Source organism: Ovis canadensis, chromosome 10 (genome assembly GCF_042477335.2).
Source record: "Ovis canadensis isolate MfBH-ARS-UI-01 breed Bighorn chromosome 10, ARS-UI_OviCan_v2, whole genome shotgun sequence".
Taxonomy (NCBI): Eukaryota; Metazoa; Chordata; class Mammalia; order Artiodactyla; family Bovidae; genus Ovis; species Ovis canadensis.
This window is the reverse complement of record NC_091254.1, coordinates 91,515,971-91,535,912: the sequence shown is the minus strand read 5'-3', so window position 1 is coordinate 91,535,912 and position 19,942 is coordinate 91,515,971. Positions and strand designations below refer to the sequence as shown.

Below are 19,942 nucleotides of genomic sequence, written 5' to 3'. Positions count from 1 at the left end.
AAAAACCAATTTATATTTTCTTTTCATATTCCTTTCCGTTACCTATAGGATATGAAGTATTGTTCCCTGTGCCATAGTATAGAGTAGGACCTTGTTGTTTATCTCTTTTGTACATAGTAGCTTGTATCTGCCAATCCCAGACTCCTAATTTATCCCTCCTTCCCCTTCGGTAGCCATAAGTTTGTTGGCTGGAAAACTTTCTCCAGAATCATATCTCCAAATCTCAGATATTCTCAGAGGGATCTGTCAGCAAACGGATTTTTTTCTTTTTCTGAGAAGGTTCTTGTATCTCAATATGATTTCTTTTGAAATGAGGGAATCCCATGAAGGCCATACATATTCAGCCAGTCCCAATACGAATCTAACACAGGGGCTGGCAAACTTATTCTGTAAAGGGCCAGATGAATGTTTTAGGTTTGTGAGTCATATTGTCTCATTTGCTACAAATCAGCTACTAAGCTCAAAAATAGTAAAGGCAATAAGTAAATTAGTGGATTTGGCTGTGTGCTAATAACACTTTGCCTGGGGACTGCAGTTTGCCCATCACTGATCTAGAGATTTCATTTTTGCTTCTTCAATCTGGATATTCAACCACTGCCCCTGAGAAATGTTAATACAGCATCCTCAATGCATAATTGTAAGTGATTCCTAATGTGGAATTTATTAAGACATTAAAGGGAGAACCTATTTAGAACCTGTAAATCTCTGCCCCTGGACTAAAACCCTCCTCCACTCTGAGTTATCTTTCTTTTTAAGGAGTTTTAGGTTTACAGAAAAAGTAATCAGAAAGTAGAGTTCCAAGTTACCCCCACCCCTAAAAAGTTTCCCTTATTATTAGCATCTAAGATTACTATAGTACATATTTTATAATTGATGAACTGATATTGGTATACTACTATAAACTAAGGGCTTCCCAGGTGACTCAGTGGGAAAGAATCTGCTTGTCAATGCAGGAGACACAGGAGAGGTGGGTTTGATTCCTGGGTTGAGAAGATCCCCTGGATGAGGAAATGGCAACCCGCTCCGGCATTCTTGCCTGGGAAATCCCATGGACAGAGGAGCCTCGTGGGCTACACTCAATGTGGCCGCAAAAGAGTTGGACACAACTGAACAACTGAGAATGCAAGCATATAAGCATTATGAGTTAAAGTCCATAGTTTACGTTGGAATTTACTCTTTGTGTTGTACATTCTATGGATATTGGTAAATATAGGACATATACAATGTCATCTAGATAATGTATCATTATCATATCGATAATTTCACTGCCAATGATCTTTTTACTCTCTCCATAATTTCGCCTCTTCAGGAATGTCATTGAGTTGGAATCATACACTAAGCATCCTTTGCAGATTGGATTCTTTCACTTACTAACAGGCATTTAAGATACCCCAAGACTTGATCATTTCTTTCTATTGCTGAATAATATTCCATTGTGTGTGTTGACTAAAAAAGATGTACCACGTGAAAGTTGTAAGTTAAGTTTTACTTGGGGGCAAAATGAGGACTGCTGCCCAGGAGACAGCATCTCAGACAGTTCTGAGGAACTGCTCCAAAGAGGCAAGGGGGAGGGACATATTTATATGTGATTTAGGTGAAGGGGCAGTTCATGCAATCAAGCACTTATCTTATAAAAAGGTTTTCTGCTAGTTTCAAGGAGCTGATGTCACCATGAAGGCATTTAGTGTTCCTCTAAATATGAGAAAATGCAAGGATTGGGCTCATGAAATCAGTTCCTGAAAATATGTAACTATCTAAAGACCTATTCCACCAGTTTTCCTGGAACACAAAGAGCCTCATTCTCCACACTGAACTCCCTTCAGGACAAGTTGAAGGTCAGCAGCTGCAGCATCTCAGGATTCAGCCTCCGCAGAGGCAGATGGCAAATGCTCTTGGCAAGCGCCCATGTGTAGTTGGCATATGGATTTACCACAGTTTGCTTATACATCCACCTATGGAAAGCCACCTTGGTTGCTCCCCATATTTGGGAATTACAAATAAAGTCTCTATAAACATCTTATGCAGGTCTCTGCGAGGATGCAAATTTCAGCTCATCTGGGTAAGATAGCAAGGAACATAGTTGCTGGATCACACGGTCAGTTATCTTTTGAAAACACATTCTCAGGACATCATCTGTTTTCTTGGACATCTCTGGAGCTCATCTTTGCTTATTAGAAAGTCTCAATCCCACGGCATGGCCAATATGATTTTCTGTCTTCCAGCTTCAGTTCTCCACACAGAGCTTAGCTTCCAACCACTCTCATCCAGGACCCCTACCTCAAAGAGCTTCTTATAATTTCTAAAATACAGTTCTTTTCCTTCCCAATTGGCTGTTTTTATCTTTCTTCTTCACTTTTACAAACTCTGACTCAGTTTTCAAAATCTAGCTAAATAGCATAACATTAAAAAAGCTTATCCCCTTCTTTGAGGCAGGATTGGCTATTGCATCATCCATGGGGCTGCAAAGATTGAAGCCAAGAGAGAAGGGGCCAAAGAGGATGAGATGGTTGGATGGCATCACTGACTCAATGGGCATGGGTTTGAGCAAGCTCTGGGAGATAGTGAAGGACAGGGAAGCCTGGCGTGCTGCAATCCATGGGGTTGCAAAGTGTCGGACACAACTTAGCGACTAAATAGCAACAGCAATAGGGTTACAAATGACTGAACAACTGCAAATGACATGCACGCTTCTAGACTCTGCCTCTCAGGCATTCAGCACAACACAGGAAGCTCTGTTTTGTGAAGGCTAATGTAGCTTCTATGCAGAGTACATCATGAGAAATGGTGGGCTGGAAGAAGCACAAGGAATCAAGATGGCCGGGAGAAATATCAATAACCTCAGACATGCAGATGACACCACCCTTATGGCAGAAAGTGAAGCGGAACTAAAAAGCCTCTTGATGAAAGTGAAAGAGGAGAGTGAAAAAGTTGGCTTAAAGTTCAACATTCAGAAAATGAAGATCATGGCATCTGGTCCCATCACTTCATGGGAAATAGAGGGGGAAACAGTGGAAACAGTGTCAGACTTTATTTTGGGGGGCTCCAAAATCACTGCAGATGGTGACTGCAGCCATGAAATTAAAATACACTTACTCCTTGGAAGGAAAGTTATGACCAGCCTACATAGCATATTGAAAAGTAGAGACATTACTTTGCCAACAAAGGTCCGTCTAGTCAAGGCTATGGTTTTTCCTGTGGTCATGTATGGATGTGAGAGTTGGACTGTGAAGAAAGCTGAGCGCCGAAGAATTGATTCTTTTGAACTGTGGTGTTGGAGAAGACTCTTGAGAGTCACCTGGACTGCAAGGAGATCCAACCAGTCCATTCTGAAGGAGATCAGCCCTGGGATTTCTTTGGAAGGAATGATGCTAAAGCTGAAGCTCCAGTACTTTGGCCACCTCATATGAAGAGTTGACTCATTGGAAAAGACCCTGATGCCGGGAGGGATTAGGTTCAGGAGGAGAAGGGGATGACAGAGAATGAGATGACTGGATGGCATCACTGACTCAATGGACTGTGAGTTTGGGTGAACTCCGGGAGTTGGTGATGGACAGGGAGGCCTGGCGTGCTGCGATTCATGGGGTCGCAAAGAGTTGGACACAACTGAGCGACTGAACTGAACTGAACTGAATGTAATATTGATCCTCTCTACTAATATGAAACTGAAACTCTTGAAAACACACACTGTGGCATACCTACAAACAAGTCCTTAGTACCTAAGGTAACTGATTTAAATAAAACATTGTGGAAAGTTACTCTCTAAATAGTTGAAATAATATCCTATAAAAGGACAGAAAGCACCATGCAAACTTACATTATACACAGAAGCTTTATTTTGCCCAAGAACTACAGTATTTGACCTTTCAAAAACAGCAGTGAACACACACCAAATGTCATCCAGTTCCATAAGCAAAAAACCTACATGTTGTGCTTGACATTCTTTCTCCCTTAGCCACCATGTACAGTCACAGGGTCCTGACCATTTGACCTCCTAAATATTTCCCCAAACTGCCCTTTTCTCTCTGTCTCCATTGTTGACATCCACGCCTGGTACTGAAGTGAACAGCCAGCATCCTTGAATCCAAACTGGCTCTCTTATCCATTCTTCACAGTTTCGCCAGAGTGGTCTTTCCAAATGCTTACCTGCCTTTGACATGCTCCTGCATAAAAACTTTTAACGCTCCTCCATTGCTTTTAGGGAAAGCCCCACACTCTTCATGGGACCACCCAGTCTGGCACATGTTTAGCACCTAGAGCCCAGCTCTTACTCCTGTCTTTTTCACACTCTGCATTCCAATTTCAGTTTTATTTTTGTCCTCTAAAATCTGTGTCTGCTCCTGCCCCAGGCCCTTTGCACGTGATTGTCACCCTTACCAGAAATGTACTTTTTAAGTTTTTACTTTTAATGTCCGTTTTTAAAGTCGTTATTGAATTTTTTACAATATTACTACTGTTTTATGGTTTGGTTTTCTGGCCACGAGGCATGTGTGATCTCAGCTCCCCAACCAGGGATTGAACTTTCATTCCCTGCATTGGGAGGTGAGGTCTTAACCACTGGACCACCAGGGAAGTCCCTCCAGGAATATTCTTCATCCTGCTTTGTTGTTGTTTAATCATTAAGTCATAGCCCACTCTTGCAACCCCACAGACTGTAGCCCTCAAGGCTCCTCTGTCCATGGGATTTCCCAGCAAGAATACTGAAGTGGGTTGCTATTTCCTTCTCCAGGGGATCTTCCCCACCCAGGGACTGAACCGGAGTCTCCTGAATGCAGGCAGATTCTTTCCTGCTGAAGCCCTTAGCCTGCTCTAAGCCTAGCTAACTCACTTAGCTCGGAGTTCAATGTTTTCTCCTTACCCATTCAGGCTAGGTCAGGCTTGTTTATTATGTGTTCTCACAGAAATAACTCCTTTTCTTGTAAGAATTTCTTATTTGTAATGATATGATCAATAGTGTAACTGTTTCCTCTACTAGACCATCATGCCTTAAGACTACTGATTATATCATTTTTGCTCATAGTTGTATCTCTAGGTCAAGAACAGTGACTGGCCAGAATATAATGCCTAAATTTCATGCATGTATTTATCCAGTTGACAATGGATTTAGACATTATTAAGTGCAGAATAATGGAAACTTGTTACCATGTGTGTTCACAGTATTTAAACTTTCAAATTTATTATGTAATATCTAGGACAGAAAGTTTAGCATTTGTACGAAGAGTTGGACATGACTGAGTGACTAACCCTTTCCTTTTTCATATGTGTGTGTATATGTATATATACATTTTGATCAATTTTAAATAATATCAGTTCAGTTCAGTTCAGTCATGTCTGACTCTTTGCGACCCCATGAATCGCAGCACGCCAGGCCTCCCTGTCCATCACCAACTCCCGGAGTTCACCCAAACTCACGTCCATCGAGTCCCATTGAGTCCGTGATGCCATCCAGCCATCTCATCCTCGGTCGTCCCCTTCTCCTCCTGCCCACAATCCCTCCCAGCATCAGGGTCTTTTCCAATGAGTCAAATTTTCACATGAGGTAGCCAAAGTACTGGAGCTTCAGCTTTAGCATCATTCCTTCCAAAGAAATCCCAGGGCTGATCTCCTTCAGAATGGACTGGTTGGATCTCCTTGCAGTCCAAGGGACTCTCAAGAGTCTTCTCCAACACCACAGTTCAAAAGCATCAATTCTTCGGTGCTCAGCTTTCTTCACAGTCCAACTCTCACATCCATACATGACCACAGGAAAAACCATAGCCTTGACTAGACGGACCTTTGTAGGCAAAGTAATGTCTCTACTTTTGAATATGCTGTCTAGGTTGGTCATAACTTTCCTTCCAAGGAATAAGCGTCTTTTAATTTCATGGCTGCAGTCACCATCTGCAGTGATTTTGGAGCCCCCAAAAATAAAGTCTGACACTGTTTCCACTGTTTCCCCATCTATTTCCCATGAAGTGATGGGACCAGATGTCATGATCTTCGTTTTCTGAATGTTGAGCTTTAAGCCAACTTTTTCACTCTCCTCTTTCACTTTCATCAAGAGGCTTTTTAGTTCCTCTTCACTTTCTGCCATAAGGGTGGTGTCATCTGCATATCTGAGATTATTGATATTTCTCCCAGCCATCTTGATTCCAGCTTGTGCTTCTTCCAGCCCAGCATTTCTCATGATGTACTCTGCATAGAAGTTAAATAAGCAGGGTGACAATATACAGCCTTGATGTACTCCTTTTCCTATTTGGAACCAGTCTGTTGTTCCATGTCCAGTTCTAACTGCTGCTTCCTGACCTGCATGCAGATTTCTCAAGAGGCAGGTCAGGTGGTCTGGTATTCCCATCTCTTGAAGAATTTTCCACAGTTTGTTGTGATCCACACAGTCAAAGGCTTTGGCATAGTCAATAAAGCAGAAATAGATGTTTTTTCTGGAACTCTCTTGCTTTTTCGATGATCCAGCGGATGTTGGCAATTTGATCTCTCGTTCCTCTGCCTTTCCTAAAACCAGCTGAAACATCAGGGAGTTCACGGTTCATGTATTGCTGAAGCCTGGCTTGGAGAATTTTGAGCATTACTTTACTAGCGTGTGAGATGAGTGCAATTGTGAGGTAGTTTGAGCATTCTTTGGCATTGCCTTTCTTTGGGATTGGAATGAAACCTGACCTTTTCCATTATTCCCATTTCCTAGTGTCATACTCTCAATCAACAACCTGGAAAGTAAAACAATTTACTTTTGCCTGTAAAATTCATCATATAACATGAAAATAACTCAGTGCTAATTATATAATTAAACCCACAGCAGGATTGAGCTTCGTGGTGTTGCCTTCATCTGGGTAAAGTCGTTTAGCCAATAGGCTGACATTTTCCTCTCGTTGGTCACTCTTCTTCTCACAAAGTGTGGCTCTTTTCTCACCTCTTTTCTGACTCTCCTGACCCTTCTCTTCAGTGGTGTTTATCTGCCCTTTTGTGTATCCTTTGGAATTATCAAACAACTTGCAACCAGAATCTGGGGACTCATGGCCAGTGTGTTTCCAGCTAATAGTATAAAAGCAAAGGAAAACAATCTTTGGGTTTTCATTTCAGTACCGCGTGAGTGCCTTCTGTATTCCACACTTTCATGTTGATGATGGTTCTTTTTCCTTTTTGTTAGTGTTGGTAGTTTTTTATTACTGACCTCTTTTATTCCAGTAAGATGATTTATTTGATATTCTGGGTGAGGGGGAAATCCCTTACCTTTGGCTCATATTTTCAACGTTGTTGTTTTTAATAAATATTGCTCAGTAGCAGCAGTATGTACACAAATTATCATACAAATAGACATGAAAGCATCTTAATCCATTGCTTATGAGGACCTAAGCCCTCAGAGTCTTAAAATCATCACCTCTGACATGGGATCATGCTATTCTTCTTCTCAAAGCATTTTTAACTGTACTGTTGAATCAAAATATATGTGAGTGGGCTCTAAAAATCATAAAGCTCAATATAGGTTAGTATTTTTCAACAAATATGATATCTTAGGAGTATTTCAGAACCTACTTCTAGTTCATTTTTCTATGGAAGCTTGTATTTTATAGGTTGGATAAATGATACTTTTGATTATCTGTGTGGTTTGGTTTTTATTTATGCGAGTGGTTTTTGACTGAGCATTTTTATTAGGAAAAATCCACAATGCAAACACACACAAAAAGTTTTATGGGAAGTTCTAACTTAAAGTGGAGCTTAAAGGAAAGAAAGTAGAAAAAGCTTGTAGAGGCATGTACAAATGTTTTTTCAATCATTCAGTGGCTGGGGAAGGTGTATATGCCTTGGGTGAAGAGGAGAAGAGATTCATTTTAAGTATTCCCATGTATTTTGTTCTTGTTCTTGTTCTTGTTCTTGTTTTTAACTCTTTTATTCTACTTTTCCCCCCCTTAACAATTATATCCTAAGACATGTGACTCTTCTGCCAAAGTGATAGCATATATCAGTTATTAGTATTTTCCATTTATATTTGTTTTCACCCGTAGTTAGATGTAGATAAAGAGTAGCTGTATAAGGTACATTTTAAAAAATAATCTTGCCTGTTTGGTTTGACCATGCTGGATCGTCATTGCCCTGCGGGTCTTCCTCTAGCTGCGTTGAGCGGGGACTGCTCTCTGGTTGTGGTGTTTGGGCTTCTCGTTTCGGTGGCTACTCTTGAGGAGCATGGGCTCTAGGGTGCTTGGGCTTCAGTAGTTGCGGTCCTGGCCTCTAAAACATTGGCTCAACACCACAACACTGGCTCCACTGCGGTGCACAGACTTAGTTGCTCCGAGGCATGTGGGATCTTCCTGGAAGGGGATTGAACCCATGTCTCCTGCATTGGCAGGTGAATTCTTTACCACTGAGCCACCAAGAAAGCCCTAAGGTATATACTTTCTGTGTTCTCACTGAGTAAATAACGATCTGTATGGGTTATCAATTCCTTAATGATACCAGGTAGCCACCAATGGCCGCGGAAGTAGGATAGAACAATTAAATGTGTAATTAATGCTTGTGCATCCAGAGTCATATGGGGCTGGGCTAGGTGGGTCTGTCGATGTTGGTAGCACCTGATCACTTGTCTGGAAACAAGCTACTTTAAGTTGGGCAACTTGGCTATCGTCCACGTGTCCCTCCTCCAGCAGGCAAGCCCAGCGTGTTCTCAGCACAGTGGAGAGACTGAGAGGGCAAACCCAACTGAACACGCGCCTGACAAGCCTCTGCCCTCTCCCCCCTAGCTCACAGTGAGAAGACAAGTCAAATGACTTGCTGAAGACCTTTGATTCAGGGGAGGGTGAAGAATTCAGCCCATTTTTTGCAACTGATCACATTGATGTATGGCAAAGACCATCACACTATTGTAAAGTAATTATCCTACAATTAAAAGCAAACTATAAATTAAAAAAAACTAAAAAAAAAGATTAAACTTGTAAATAAAGTACCTCTCTTCAGTTGAATGATAAATGGATAGGAATAGCTAAATTAGTCATCTTAATGAAAATAAATGTACTTGGGCAAATTGCTTAACCCCTCTGGGCTCCGTTTCTTCATTTCTAAAATGAGGGTACTAATAGTACCGATCTCATAGATTATAGTGTGGGTTACTTGATTAGGTGAATGTATAGAAAAGTCCTTGGTACAGAATTACACACAAGTTAAGTGTTATCTGTAATTATGCATACTCTGTCTCTCAGTTGTGTCCGACTGTTTGTGACCCTGTGGACTGTAGCCCACCATGCTCCTCTGTCCATGGAATTCTCCAGGCAAGAATACTGGACTGAGTTGCTATTTCCTTCTCCAGGGGCTCTTCCTGACCCAGGGATCAAACCTGTGTCTCCTGCATTGGCAGGCAGATTCTTTACCACTAGCACCAACTGGGAAGCCCTGTGTTATTAACACAATAATGACATTGTTAGTAGTATTATTAGGCATCCATTTTTAAGCCATAACAAATTGTGAGAATGGTATATGGTTGGGTTAATACTTCTTTAAGCATATTTATTTTGTGGTAGTTTTGCTAATATTTATAGCACTGATACCATCTGTTCATGTTGCAAGCATTATTATTTTAGGAATTTATTCATGTCTATATTATGGAGAAAACAGATTTAACATTATAGAACCAGTTCCCACATATTTTAATTACAATCTTAAAGCTTCTTATTTAAAGATACACTGTAAATATATTTGTTTCCATTTTCTTGCTTTAATAAATTTTTATTCTAATCATAAAAATAATAGCAAGCTTATGAATAATGCCAATTTAAAGATTGAGGGCAGGAGGAGAAGGGGACGACAGAGGATGACATGGTTGGATGGCATCACCGACTCAATGGACATGGGATTGGGTGGACTCCAGGAGCTGGTTATGGACAGGGCGGCCTGGCGTGCTGCAGTTCATGGGGTCGCAAAGAGTCAGTCATGACTGAGCGACTGAACTGACTGAACTGAATCAATATTTACTAAAATTTCATGATCATTTATTAATTTGTTCTGTATAGTAACAGGAGGGCTTCCCTGGTGGCTCAGTGGTAAAAAAAATTTGCCTGCCAATGCAGGAGACTGAGATTTGATCCCTGGGTCGGGAAGATCCCCAGGAGGAGGAAATAGCAACCCATTCTTACTTGGTGAATCCCATGGACAGAGGAGCCTGGTGGGCTACAGTCCACAGAGTTGGAAAGAGTCAGACACGACTTAGTGACTAAGCAACAAAACAACAGTTTTTAATATAGTCAGAGACAAAAACAAAAGAGATTCAGGAACTCAATGGATTGCGGACTATGACATAGCCAAGCACTCTCACAGGAAGCCCGGACCCAAAACGTACCGTAAAGGCTTTTCCAGGGCTGAAACACTGATGAAAATACTGATTCAAATGGTCTGCATTTGTATATATGGAAATCAGTGCAATCCAGACTTCGTTTGGAAATATTCGCAACTAGCTTAATGACCCCTCCCTCAATTCCCTAGGTTGGAAAGTCCTCGAAATTTACCTTTAGATGAGAGTTGGCAAAATTTTTTAGCCAAGGACCATTCAGTAAATACTGCAGTTTCTTCAGGTCATGCAATCTCAACTCTCCTCTGAACTTTGTAGCACCAATTTGGCCCATGGACTGTAGTTTGCCAACCACTGAGTCAGATTCTCAAGGTTACTGTTAGCTATTAGGTTATGATTATGCTGAGTTATCTGGGTTTATTGCTTATTCATTGGTTACAAACTGTGGAGCCTGGGTCCTCTATTTCCCCCCACCCCTTTCTCTCATTCTGATGGGAGAAGCCTAGCTTGCTGCATGCAAATGGCCCATCACGGTATTTTCCTAAACAAAGACGTTTCCCTCCAAAGAGGAATTCTGCTGCTACTGTTAAGATAATAAGTACACCACAGATGGTGCTTTCCTTTCAAAACAAGCACAACAGAAAAGGAGATATGAAATTTTGTTTCATTGTTGTGTTTTTTCTCTTCTGTGATTTGATGATTTCGTTTGGCAAAGTTACAGATTAATATTTAAGCTTCTGCTGGGACTCTATCGCTGTTGATTTTTGCTGTGGCAGTGTTGGTGGCTCTAAATATAGTCTGGAAGGAGGAGAAAAAGACATACCAAACTCCTTATCTATTTCATTTTGGCAGTTTCAAAGAGTTTATAGCTGAGCTTAGACTTAAATACGTCTTCTCATATTATCATTGCCAGCTGTAGAATGTCTCACTGGCACAATCTTGGTATTGCTCAATCGTTTAAAAACCATCCATCAGGTTAGGGCTGTATTGACAAGCCTCCTGGGGTTCCTTCCTTCCTGAGCTCTTCTTTTGCCGGTCCACACTGGGGGTCTCAAATTGATGTGTTCAGGGGGCATCTCAGATCCTTGATACACACTATACTGAAAAACAAAAGCAGGAAAAAACAAACAGTTGCCAACATACACAGGAGATTTTTATCTAGAAATCCAGGGTTTTTTATTCCTTGAAAACCAGATCACTAAAGATCTAAGGCTTTTGTTTTCCAATGAGAACTCATCTTTCCTGCCACTCCATCTGTCTGCTCAACTCCGAGACTAAGGGAGGGGCATTTATCCTCACATGTGCTCTGCTGGGCTGGACCCAGCAGGCCTGCAAGTGTTGTACTTGGTCAGCTTCAAGATCTAAGAAAGAGTCCAGAGTCAGCAATGGTGTCGCTCAGTTCCTCCAACCATCCTGTTATTCTGTGACTATTTATTTAGTTATTTATTATTTATTTTTGGCTGTGCTGGGTCTTTGTTGCTACATGGAATTCCCTAGTTACTGCGAGTGAGGGCTACTCTTTGTTGTGGGTGCCTGGGCTCCTCATTGAGGTGGCTTCTCTTGTTCTGGAGCTCAGGCTTTAGCTGCTTGAGCTGCAGTAATTGTGGTACAGAGGCTTAGTTGCTCTATGCCATGTGGGATCTTCCTGGACCAGGAATAGGACCTGTGTCCCCTGCACTGGCAGGTGGATTCTTAATCACTGGACCACCAGGGAAGTTCCTTATCCTGTGATTTTTGTACCCATTTTAGAGATGAGAATACTGAAGCCCAGAGATTGAGTAACTTTCCCCAGGACACCCAGCAAGGAAGGAGTAGGGTCAGGGTTGACGCCAGGCGGTCTGGATCCGCAGATGTTGTTCACTGTTATTCTATCTTCCATTTGCAAATTAAAAGTATATTTGTCCCTTATGAGTAGTTACCAATCTCAGTTTCCATTAATCCTACCAGTTCTCCTGAGAATGAGGGGGGTTGTTTTCAACTCCAGTATTTCATGAGCAGATTAACTTCTCTGAAAGTCTAGCAAAGAGCATTAGACAATAGTAGCCTTAAATGTAGTGTGTGTGTGCGTGTGAGTATGTGTATACACAGTAATTATTTAACCAAGAATAAAGAAGGGTGAAAAAGTACCAACCAGTCTCTACCAGCACAACTGCCTGAAAGCTTTGGCTCTAATGTGGAAGACTGAATCACCTCCCTGTGAAGTCACTGCCACAGCTTGCATAAAAGATGTGTTATTGACTTCCTCGGAGTCCTAAGATGCAAACATTGTATCTAAAAAGACTTAGTGTCAGAGGTATGCTAAGGTGCCTGCTAAGTCTCTTTAATCGTGTCTGACTCTGTGTGACCCTATGGACTGTAGCCCACCAGGCTCCTCTGTCCATGGGATTCCCCAGGCAAGAATACTAGAGTAGGCTGTGATGCCCTCCTCCAGGGGATCTTCCCAACCTAGGAGTTGAACCCATGTCTCCTGTCTCCTGCATTGGCAGGCGGGTTCTTTACCGCTAGCACCACCATACTGAGGTACACTCTGAGAATAAACATCTTCATTATCTTTCATATTCAACTTCGTCAATTTAGAGTAGAAACCATACATTTCTAACTGCCATTGCAAGGCAAGCAGCATCCTCCATCTTTCATACATCACAGCAGTAGGGATTGGATCCATGTAAGGGAGGGTTGACTACTCTGTGGACCTGCATTTCGAAAGCTGGAGGTCAGTCTTCCTGGAGATTAAGATCAGTCTTCTATGATTGTCTTAATAAGGAAAGACTCTGGGTAGACACCCAGTATCTTAGCCAGCAGGTGCCAGCTCCTCTCCCTGCCTGAATGATCAACTTGGTCAGCCTTTACCAAACCCACTCCCAGTCGATTCTAAGACAGATTTTTAACAATAAAACCTGCTTTAGGTTTTATTTTTATGCTTGGACGCCTTGAAAGTGAAGTGAAAGAGTTAGTCGCTCAGTCGTGTCCAGCTCTTTGCAACTCCATGGACTGTAGTCCACCTGACTTCTGTGTCCATGGAATTCTCCAGGCAAGAATACTGGAGTGGGTTACCCTTCCCTTCTCCAGGCAGTCTTCCTGACCCAGGGATTGAAACTGGGTCTCCTGCATTGCAGGTAGATTCTTTACCCTCTGAGTCACCAGGGAAGCCCTTTGGATGCCTTGGCTTGTCTCAATAAAATGACAAAGGACATGCCAAATTCTAATCTGTTTGTCCCAGAAGATCCATGTTCAACCAATATTATATTTATTAATATTTTGAGGATAAGCCAGATTTAGAACATTCCATTTTATTTTCCTTACCTCACCACAAATGTGTGAACTTGAACCCTTTTATCAGTCTTCTGTTCAGGGCCTGGAGATTGACTTGCCAAGGTTATCACTTACTAGTGAGAGAACTAATAGGAAATTTGGAGAAATAAAACTTAGTGGAAGACCAGAACATTTATTCAGATGGTACCTTATTCAAATGGGGGCTACATAAATTCCTTTGGGAGGGGCTAAACCTATCTTTCTGCTATTTTAATCTCATCAGATTAATCACTGGAGCTGTCATCTTTGTCATGAGAAGCATCTGCCATTAACAAAACCTGTTCCCCTTGGAAAACAATTTAACTTTCATTGAATTAAAGTTATGGCGCACTCTGGATAAATTGTTTCCTGCAAGAGACACCACTTGATAATTAACACTCTCATGGGAAATACTTAAAGACCATTTCTACAGGAAACAATGTCATACCCCTTATTATGGTTAGCATAATTTTAACTCTTAAAGGTTTTATTTTTTTAGATCCTAAATGATGTGTTTTTCTGAATGTGTATAGAAAATAACTTCTTTAAAAGAAAACAAAGTTACCATTTTTCAGCAGTCATAAAAATCTACTAAGGTGAAAAAAAATTTAAATATGTGATATTTTCAAAAAGATAATGACAATAAAGGTCTACTTTGCATCTGTATTTCATAAATATGGAATAGCACAGTGTTGAGCCTATATAAAATAGCCACAAAAGCTAGTTAAGTGACTTCCATGATATGCATCTAGGAAGGTGGAATTTTAAAATTATTTTTCAAAGAAGTCTATCAGAAATGCTTTTGTAGGTTAACTTCTAGAAGTATGTAAAACTCATCTATGAATATTTGTAATATTAATAATTTTAAAGTAGCAACTGTGTGTTATTCATCAGTTGATGCAGATCTTGGTGTTGAAAGTCATGTTAACTCATTGTGCTGTTTCAAAATAGGTGGGGTGGAATTTAGTCATAACAGCTATTGATGGTTCTCTTGAAGAGTTCCAGGGGGGCTCCAGACCATGACCCCTGGCCTCAGCTTCAGGGGCTAGTTTGTGTGCCAACTGATTGTCAGGGGTTTAGTTTTAGGTGTCAGTTTCCCTCTTTGTAGGTAAAACATGTCATCCTGTAATAGAGGTGATCCAGTGAACAACTGGAAACTGTTAGATTATCATGTAATAATAATTCCTACAGAAATATTGAAAATAGGTTAGCAAATACCTTCAATAAATCTTTTAGAGGTTTGGCCAAACAGTTCATTTGGGTTTTTCCATAAGATGTTACAGAAAAACCTAAAGTAACCTCTTGACCAACCCAATATTATTATTATTTCTTAAATGTATTGTGAATATAGGGTGCTGGACTTCCCAGGTGGCACTAGTGGTAAAAAAAAAAAAAAAAACAAAACCACCTGAAAATGCAGGAGACAAAGGAGATATGGGTTTGCCCCCTGGGTCTGGAAGACCACCTGGAGGAAGGCATGGCAACCCACTCCAGTAATCTTGCCTGGAGAATCCCAGGGACAGAGGAGCCTGGTGGGCTACAGTCCATGGGGTCCCACATAGTTGGACACGACTGAAGCAACTTAGCACAAAGGCATGCACAGGGTGGTACTTTATCGTGCTGTTTCTGGTTATACCCTGCTTGAATTGTATCCTGTTCAACGGAATACTATTGCTCCTGTCTTCTATTTTCTAATTAGAAGACATCCATAATTTTGCCTATATACATACATACGTACATGAATGTGTGCTAAGTCAGTTCAGTTGTGTCCAACTCTTTGCGACCCTATGGACTGTAGCCACCCAGGCTCCTCTGTCCATGGGATTCTCTTGGAAAGAATCCTGGAGTGGGTTGCCATTTCCTTCTCTATGGGATCTTCCCAACCCAGGGATCGAACCTACGTTTCTTACTTCTCCTCCATTGGCGTTGGCAGGCCGGATTTCCACCACTAACACCACCTGTGAAGCCCCATACATATGTACATATATATATATTTTTCCCCCAAAGTAGCAACTTCTTCTCAACACATTGTATGTTGATAAAAGTTAACACCTATAGGAAGAGGAACATCTGGTCATCCATGCCCGAGTGCTGCCTGGTTGGCTATCCTAGACGAGTTTCTGCAAGAAGGAAGAGGAAACACAAGGAAGCTCCCATCCCTTCCTCTAACCTTCATTTCTTCCTTTTCTCTCAACAGGAACTTTTTACCCCTGAGTGCAAGTTTAAAGAATCTGTTTTTGAAAACTATTATGTAATCTACTCATCTATGCTGTACAGACAACAGGAATCTGGCAGAGCCTGGTTTTTGGGATTGAATAAAGAAGGGCAAGTTATGAAAGGAAACAGAGTAAAGAAAACCAAACCAGCAGCTCATTTTCTACCCAAGCCATTGGAAGGTGAGTGTCATGTGCACATTATCCTGATCAGATGTATTACATGTTTATCTCCCACATCCATGACTCTGCCATGGCCACAAGGGAACCTCGTGGGAGGCTGGAAATATCTCTCACCTTGCTCTGGGTGGTGGCCCCACAGGTGTCTACTTATATTGTGCACTTAAGATTTGTATATGTTACTGTATATAAGTGTATGTGTGTATAAATGCATATGGTGATTCATCCTAATGAAACATAAGGTATCTTCATAAAACATCAGATTTCAAAACCCTAAAAGTAGGTTGGGCAGCTCTAATTCACTTGTGTTTCTGATGGCAGAAGATTCTAAGTCAGTTCGTTCTCCCTAAGCACCAGTCAGTCTGAAAGTTCCTTTCCCAGGATTCCCTAGGTTCCTTTTCTAACAAAACCACACGAACTATTGGAATCAGTAATGTCACCAGATACTACTCAATTCCTTGGAGCCTCCTGGGATGTCAGTCCTAGTGATCCTCTTGCCATTCGGCACATCTACCTTGCTGCTACTGCTGCTGCTAAGTTGCCTTAGTCGTGTCTGACGCTGTACGACCCCATAGATGGCAACCCACCAGGCTCCCCCGTCCCTGGGATTCTCCAGGCAAGAACACTGGAGTGGGTTGCCATTTCCTTCTCCAATGCATGAAAGTGAAAAGTGAAAGAGAAGTCCCTCAGTCATATTCGACTCTTAGTGACCCCATGGACTGCAGCCTACCAGGCTCCTCTGTCCATGGGATTTTCCAGGCAAGAGTACTTGAGTGGGGTGCATTGCCTTCTCCGACATCTGCCTTATAGGATATTAATTACAGATATTCAGTATTACATTTGAAAATGAGACATACAAATATAAAGCGTCTCACACTTACCTTCAGTTATTTAAGGGGTCTGTGCTTGACTGGCAGGAGAGAAAATCTAAACAATGAGCTCCAGAAGGTTCTGGCTTTGCCTGTTGCTTTGTATGGCTTTGAAGCTGACATAGGATGATCATGTTGCTTTTTAATCACTTGAGAGTTTGAATTTAATGACCTAAAGACCTAGACTGGAGAAGATGAATGTCCATGTGTTGACAGCATGTAGGGTCGACATGACTGAAGTGACTTAGCAGCAGCAGCAGTGGGAGGAAGGTCTGACTTTTTCTCACTGAACAAAGAGAACTGGATTAAATGCTTGCCATTCTCATATACTTTCTGTGGCGTGTGTGTGTGTGTGTGTGTGTGTGTGTGTGTCTCTATGGCCCCCATTTAAACCTTCTCTCCTCGACAAAAATCCAGGCACACTGACGTGCACGGTTTGGAGACACAAAACTGGAAAATGCAAAAGGAAGTCATGCTTTCTGTTCAGGGGCTGGTTTTTACTGCTTTAAAACAGGAATTCCCTCTAGATGGGATTACTCGACTTCCGGGAAAAAAGACTGGGCCTCCAGCGGAGGTCTGTGCATGAACCTAACCAGGTAACATCTCCTTTTCTGCCCTCCTCCCCCGTCCCCATCACTAGTTGCCATGTACCGAGAACCATCTTTGCATGACGTCGGAGAAACGGTCCCGAAGGCCGGGGTGACGCCGAGTAAAAGCACGAGCGCGTCGGCCATCATGAATGGAGGCAAACCAGTCAACAAAAGTAAGACGACATAGCCAGACCCTCACAGGTGTTGTGACTGACTCGCCCCCGAGCGCCGTTGAGCCATTTATCCCGGCCAGACCCTCCCGCTTCCTCCGGGGGCCCAGGAGCCGCTGGGGGTAGGCTGCTCCCCGCTGGCCCGAACTCCTTGGTTGCAAGTGGATAAATCTCAACGCGTGGCGCCCCCGACAAGAAGACACCTGGACAACCAGCTCAACTCAGACCATGGAATGCCCTACCAGATATGGAATGCCTTTTTAATATCTTTTCTGTGACTGTGACACTTCATGTGAATGACCTCCTTCACGAGTCCACTCGACACCTTGCCTGCTGACAGCTACCCATATTCCTTTTTGAGTCCCGTTTCGGCGAAATCCATGTGTTTCAGTTCGATTTTTGTAGCACACAGATACTCTTGAGTAAATTTCTAGTTAGATGCTGTAAACCCGTGCTATTCTGGAGTTCTCTTCTTCCCGTTTATTTTTTCCAGGGCTGCTGGCTCTACTGTCTATGACCTTTTGTAGGGATGGTGTTCCTCTCAATCTTAACTTGTCGCAGTTGGCTTAGTTGGGAGAGCGATCAGGGAAACAGAAAGGCTTCTAAACCTATTATGACAAATTGCATCTATAAAGATTAGGACTGTGGTCTCCGGCTCACACTACTGATGAAACACACATATACGCCCCGTCCAGAAGCAGATACTGTGCTCCCGAGGCCCGCGCGGCCGGGCTGAGAAACGGGGTCAAACGCGGTCATGGGAAGCGCTCTATGATCTGGGTTTGACATCCCCTTTAGTTTCTTTGTGTGTGTGTGTGTGTGTGTTTTATACATATCACAAGCTTACTGGTAATGGTAACATTTGCCTTGCCCAGCGAGCAAGACCCACTGGTTTTTGAGAAAGTGGGTCAAAAGAACTCTGTAGGCCTTGTAGGCCTGATTAAGGTTCATTTTTCATCTATGAATCCTCATTATTTGGGAAAAAAAAAAAGGAAAAAAAAATCAATGATTAACAACCTACAAGAATTGCGCTACCTAAATCCATTTCAGATAAAGAATCCTTCCTGTTTTTAATGAACCAAACTTAACACCGTCCCCGATTTGGGCTGCGTTCCACTCACACTCGGCAGAGCATGGGCAAGGCGGCTGTTGTGTACTTTCCTGCAGCAGCAATGCAAATGTTAGTTATAAATTAGACTTTAATATTTTTGGTGTTTAATGACAAGTTTTTAAACCGGACACATTAGAAAAAAAAAAAAAGTATTTTTTTCAGCTCAGCATGCTGAGTCAGGTACTGTGTTTTTCACCGGTCCATACCTCTGACTCAGCTTCTGGGGTCCATGTGGCCCTGTAGCTGAATTAGAGGTGCCTTGCCATGATCTCAGAATGCAGTCTGTTGAATTATTCTAGATTAAAAATAAAGGCAAACCAACACTTTCAAATATCAGGTTTTCAGTCCATCTGATATATATATATATATATATTTTTTTTTTTTTTCTTGCTTTTGTTTGATTTTGCTTTCTTAACTTCCTTTGGGATTTCCAACTGCTGAATTCTGAGCTTAGGGAAGACAGCAACTGAGAAAGTCCAGGAACAGTTGACTCCACAGTGAAGAAACCATGCAAAATGTTCACCATTGGCTCTAAAGAGTTTCAAAATGTTTGATACTAAACTGTTTGGAAATATATTTGTTAACTGTGTATACTTAATAAATTTCAATGTTTTTCTCCTCTGAACAGTTAATTGAGACCAAACTGAACCTCATTTATAGAAAACTATATGTGGTATCCATGTACTGGCCTCTTGTTATTTTCCATGTGGAAGGATGACCCAGTCGCCATTTTCTCCCATCTGCACTGTATTTACTGGGAAATTATTTTGTCACTGCTTTCCTAAGTCTCCATGACAGCCTTTGCCCAGCCTTTAACAATTTTGGCCTGCTTAGCTGATTAAAGATTTACTATCAATTTAACTGTTTATGCTTATTTCATTTTCATATTGAATTCCACTTTAATAAATAAAAAGTTAGCATAACATCTGAGTAGATTTATTGTTGATAATGCTAAAGTACAAATACAACAAAATGATTCTTTTGACCTCTCTTGATTTCTTATTACACCGTTTCAAAGCCTATTATTTTTAATAGGCTAAGTTAAAATACATTAGATGAATTAATCAATTTTTAGGGAAGACATATACTCCATAGTATGTGACAAACTGTGAATAACAACTTGAAATTCCAGTTAGATGGACTGACCCTACCATGCACGTGTGTGCAGGTGCACGCGCGCACACACACACACACACACACACATCCAAAAACCCCACCTATGTTTTTGGTAATCAGCCCTACTTGCTGGTTTCT

The 19,942-nt window shown here is 41.6% G+C and overlaps 1 protein-coding gene across 2 annotated transcripts in view; it reads left to right on the top strand.

The window, feature by feature from the left end:
* FGF14 (fibroblast growth factor 14) overlaps positions 1–19,549 on the top strand; it is a 649,969-nt gene extending 630,420 nt beyond the window's left edge. Inside the window, exons 4-5 of one of the 2 annotated variants that reach the window (XM_069602442.1) lie at positions 15,753–15,951; positions 17,458–19,549. In XM_069602442.1, the coding sequence (XP_069458543.1) occupies positions 15,753–15,951; positions 17,458–17,594 (336 nt within the window). In that variant the 3' untranslated portion in view covers positions 17,595–19,549. The remainder of the gene's footprint in view (positions 1–15,752; positions 15,952–17,457) is intronic. The other variant, XM_069602443.1, reaches the window with a different exon arrangement.
* The last annotated feature ends 393 nt before the right edge of the window (positions 19,550–19,942 follow it).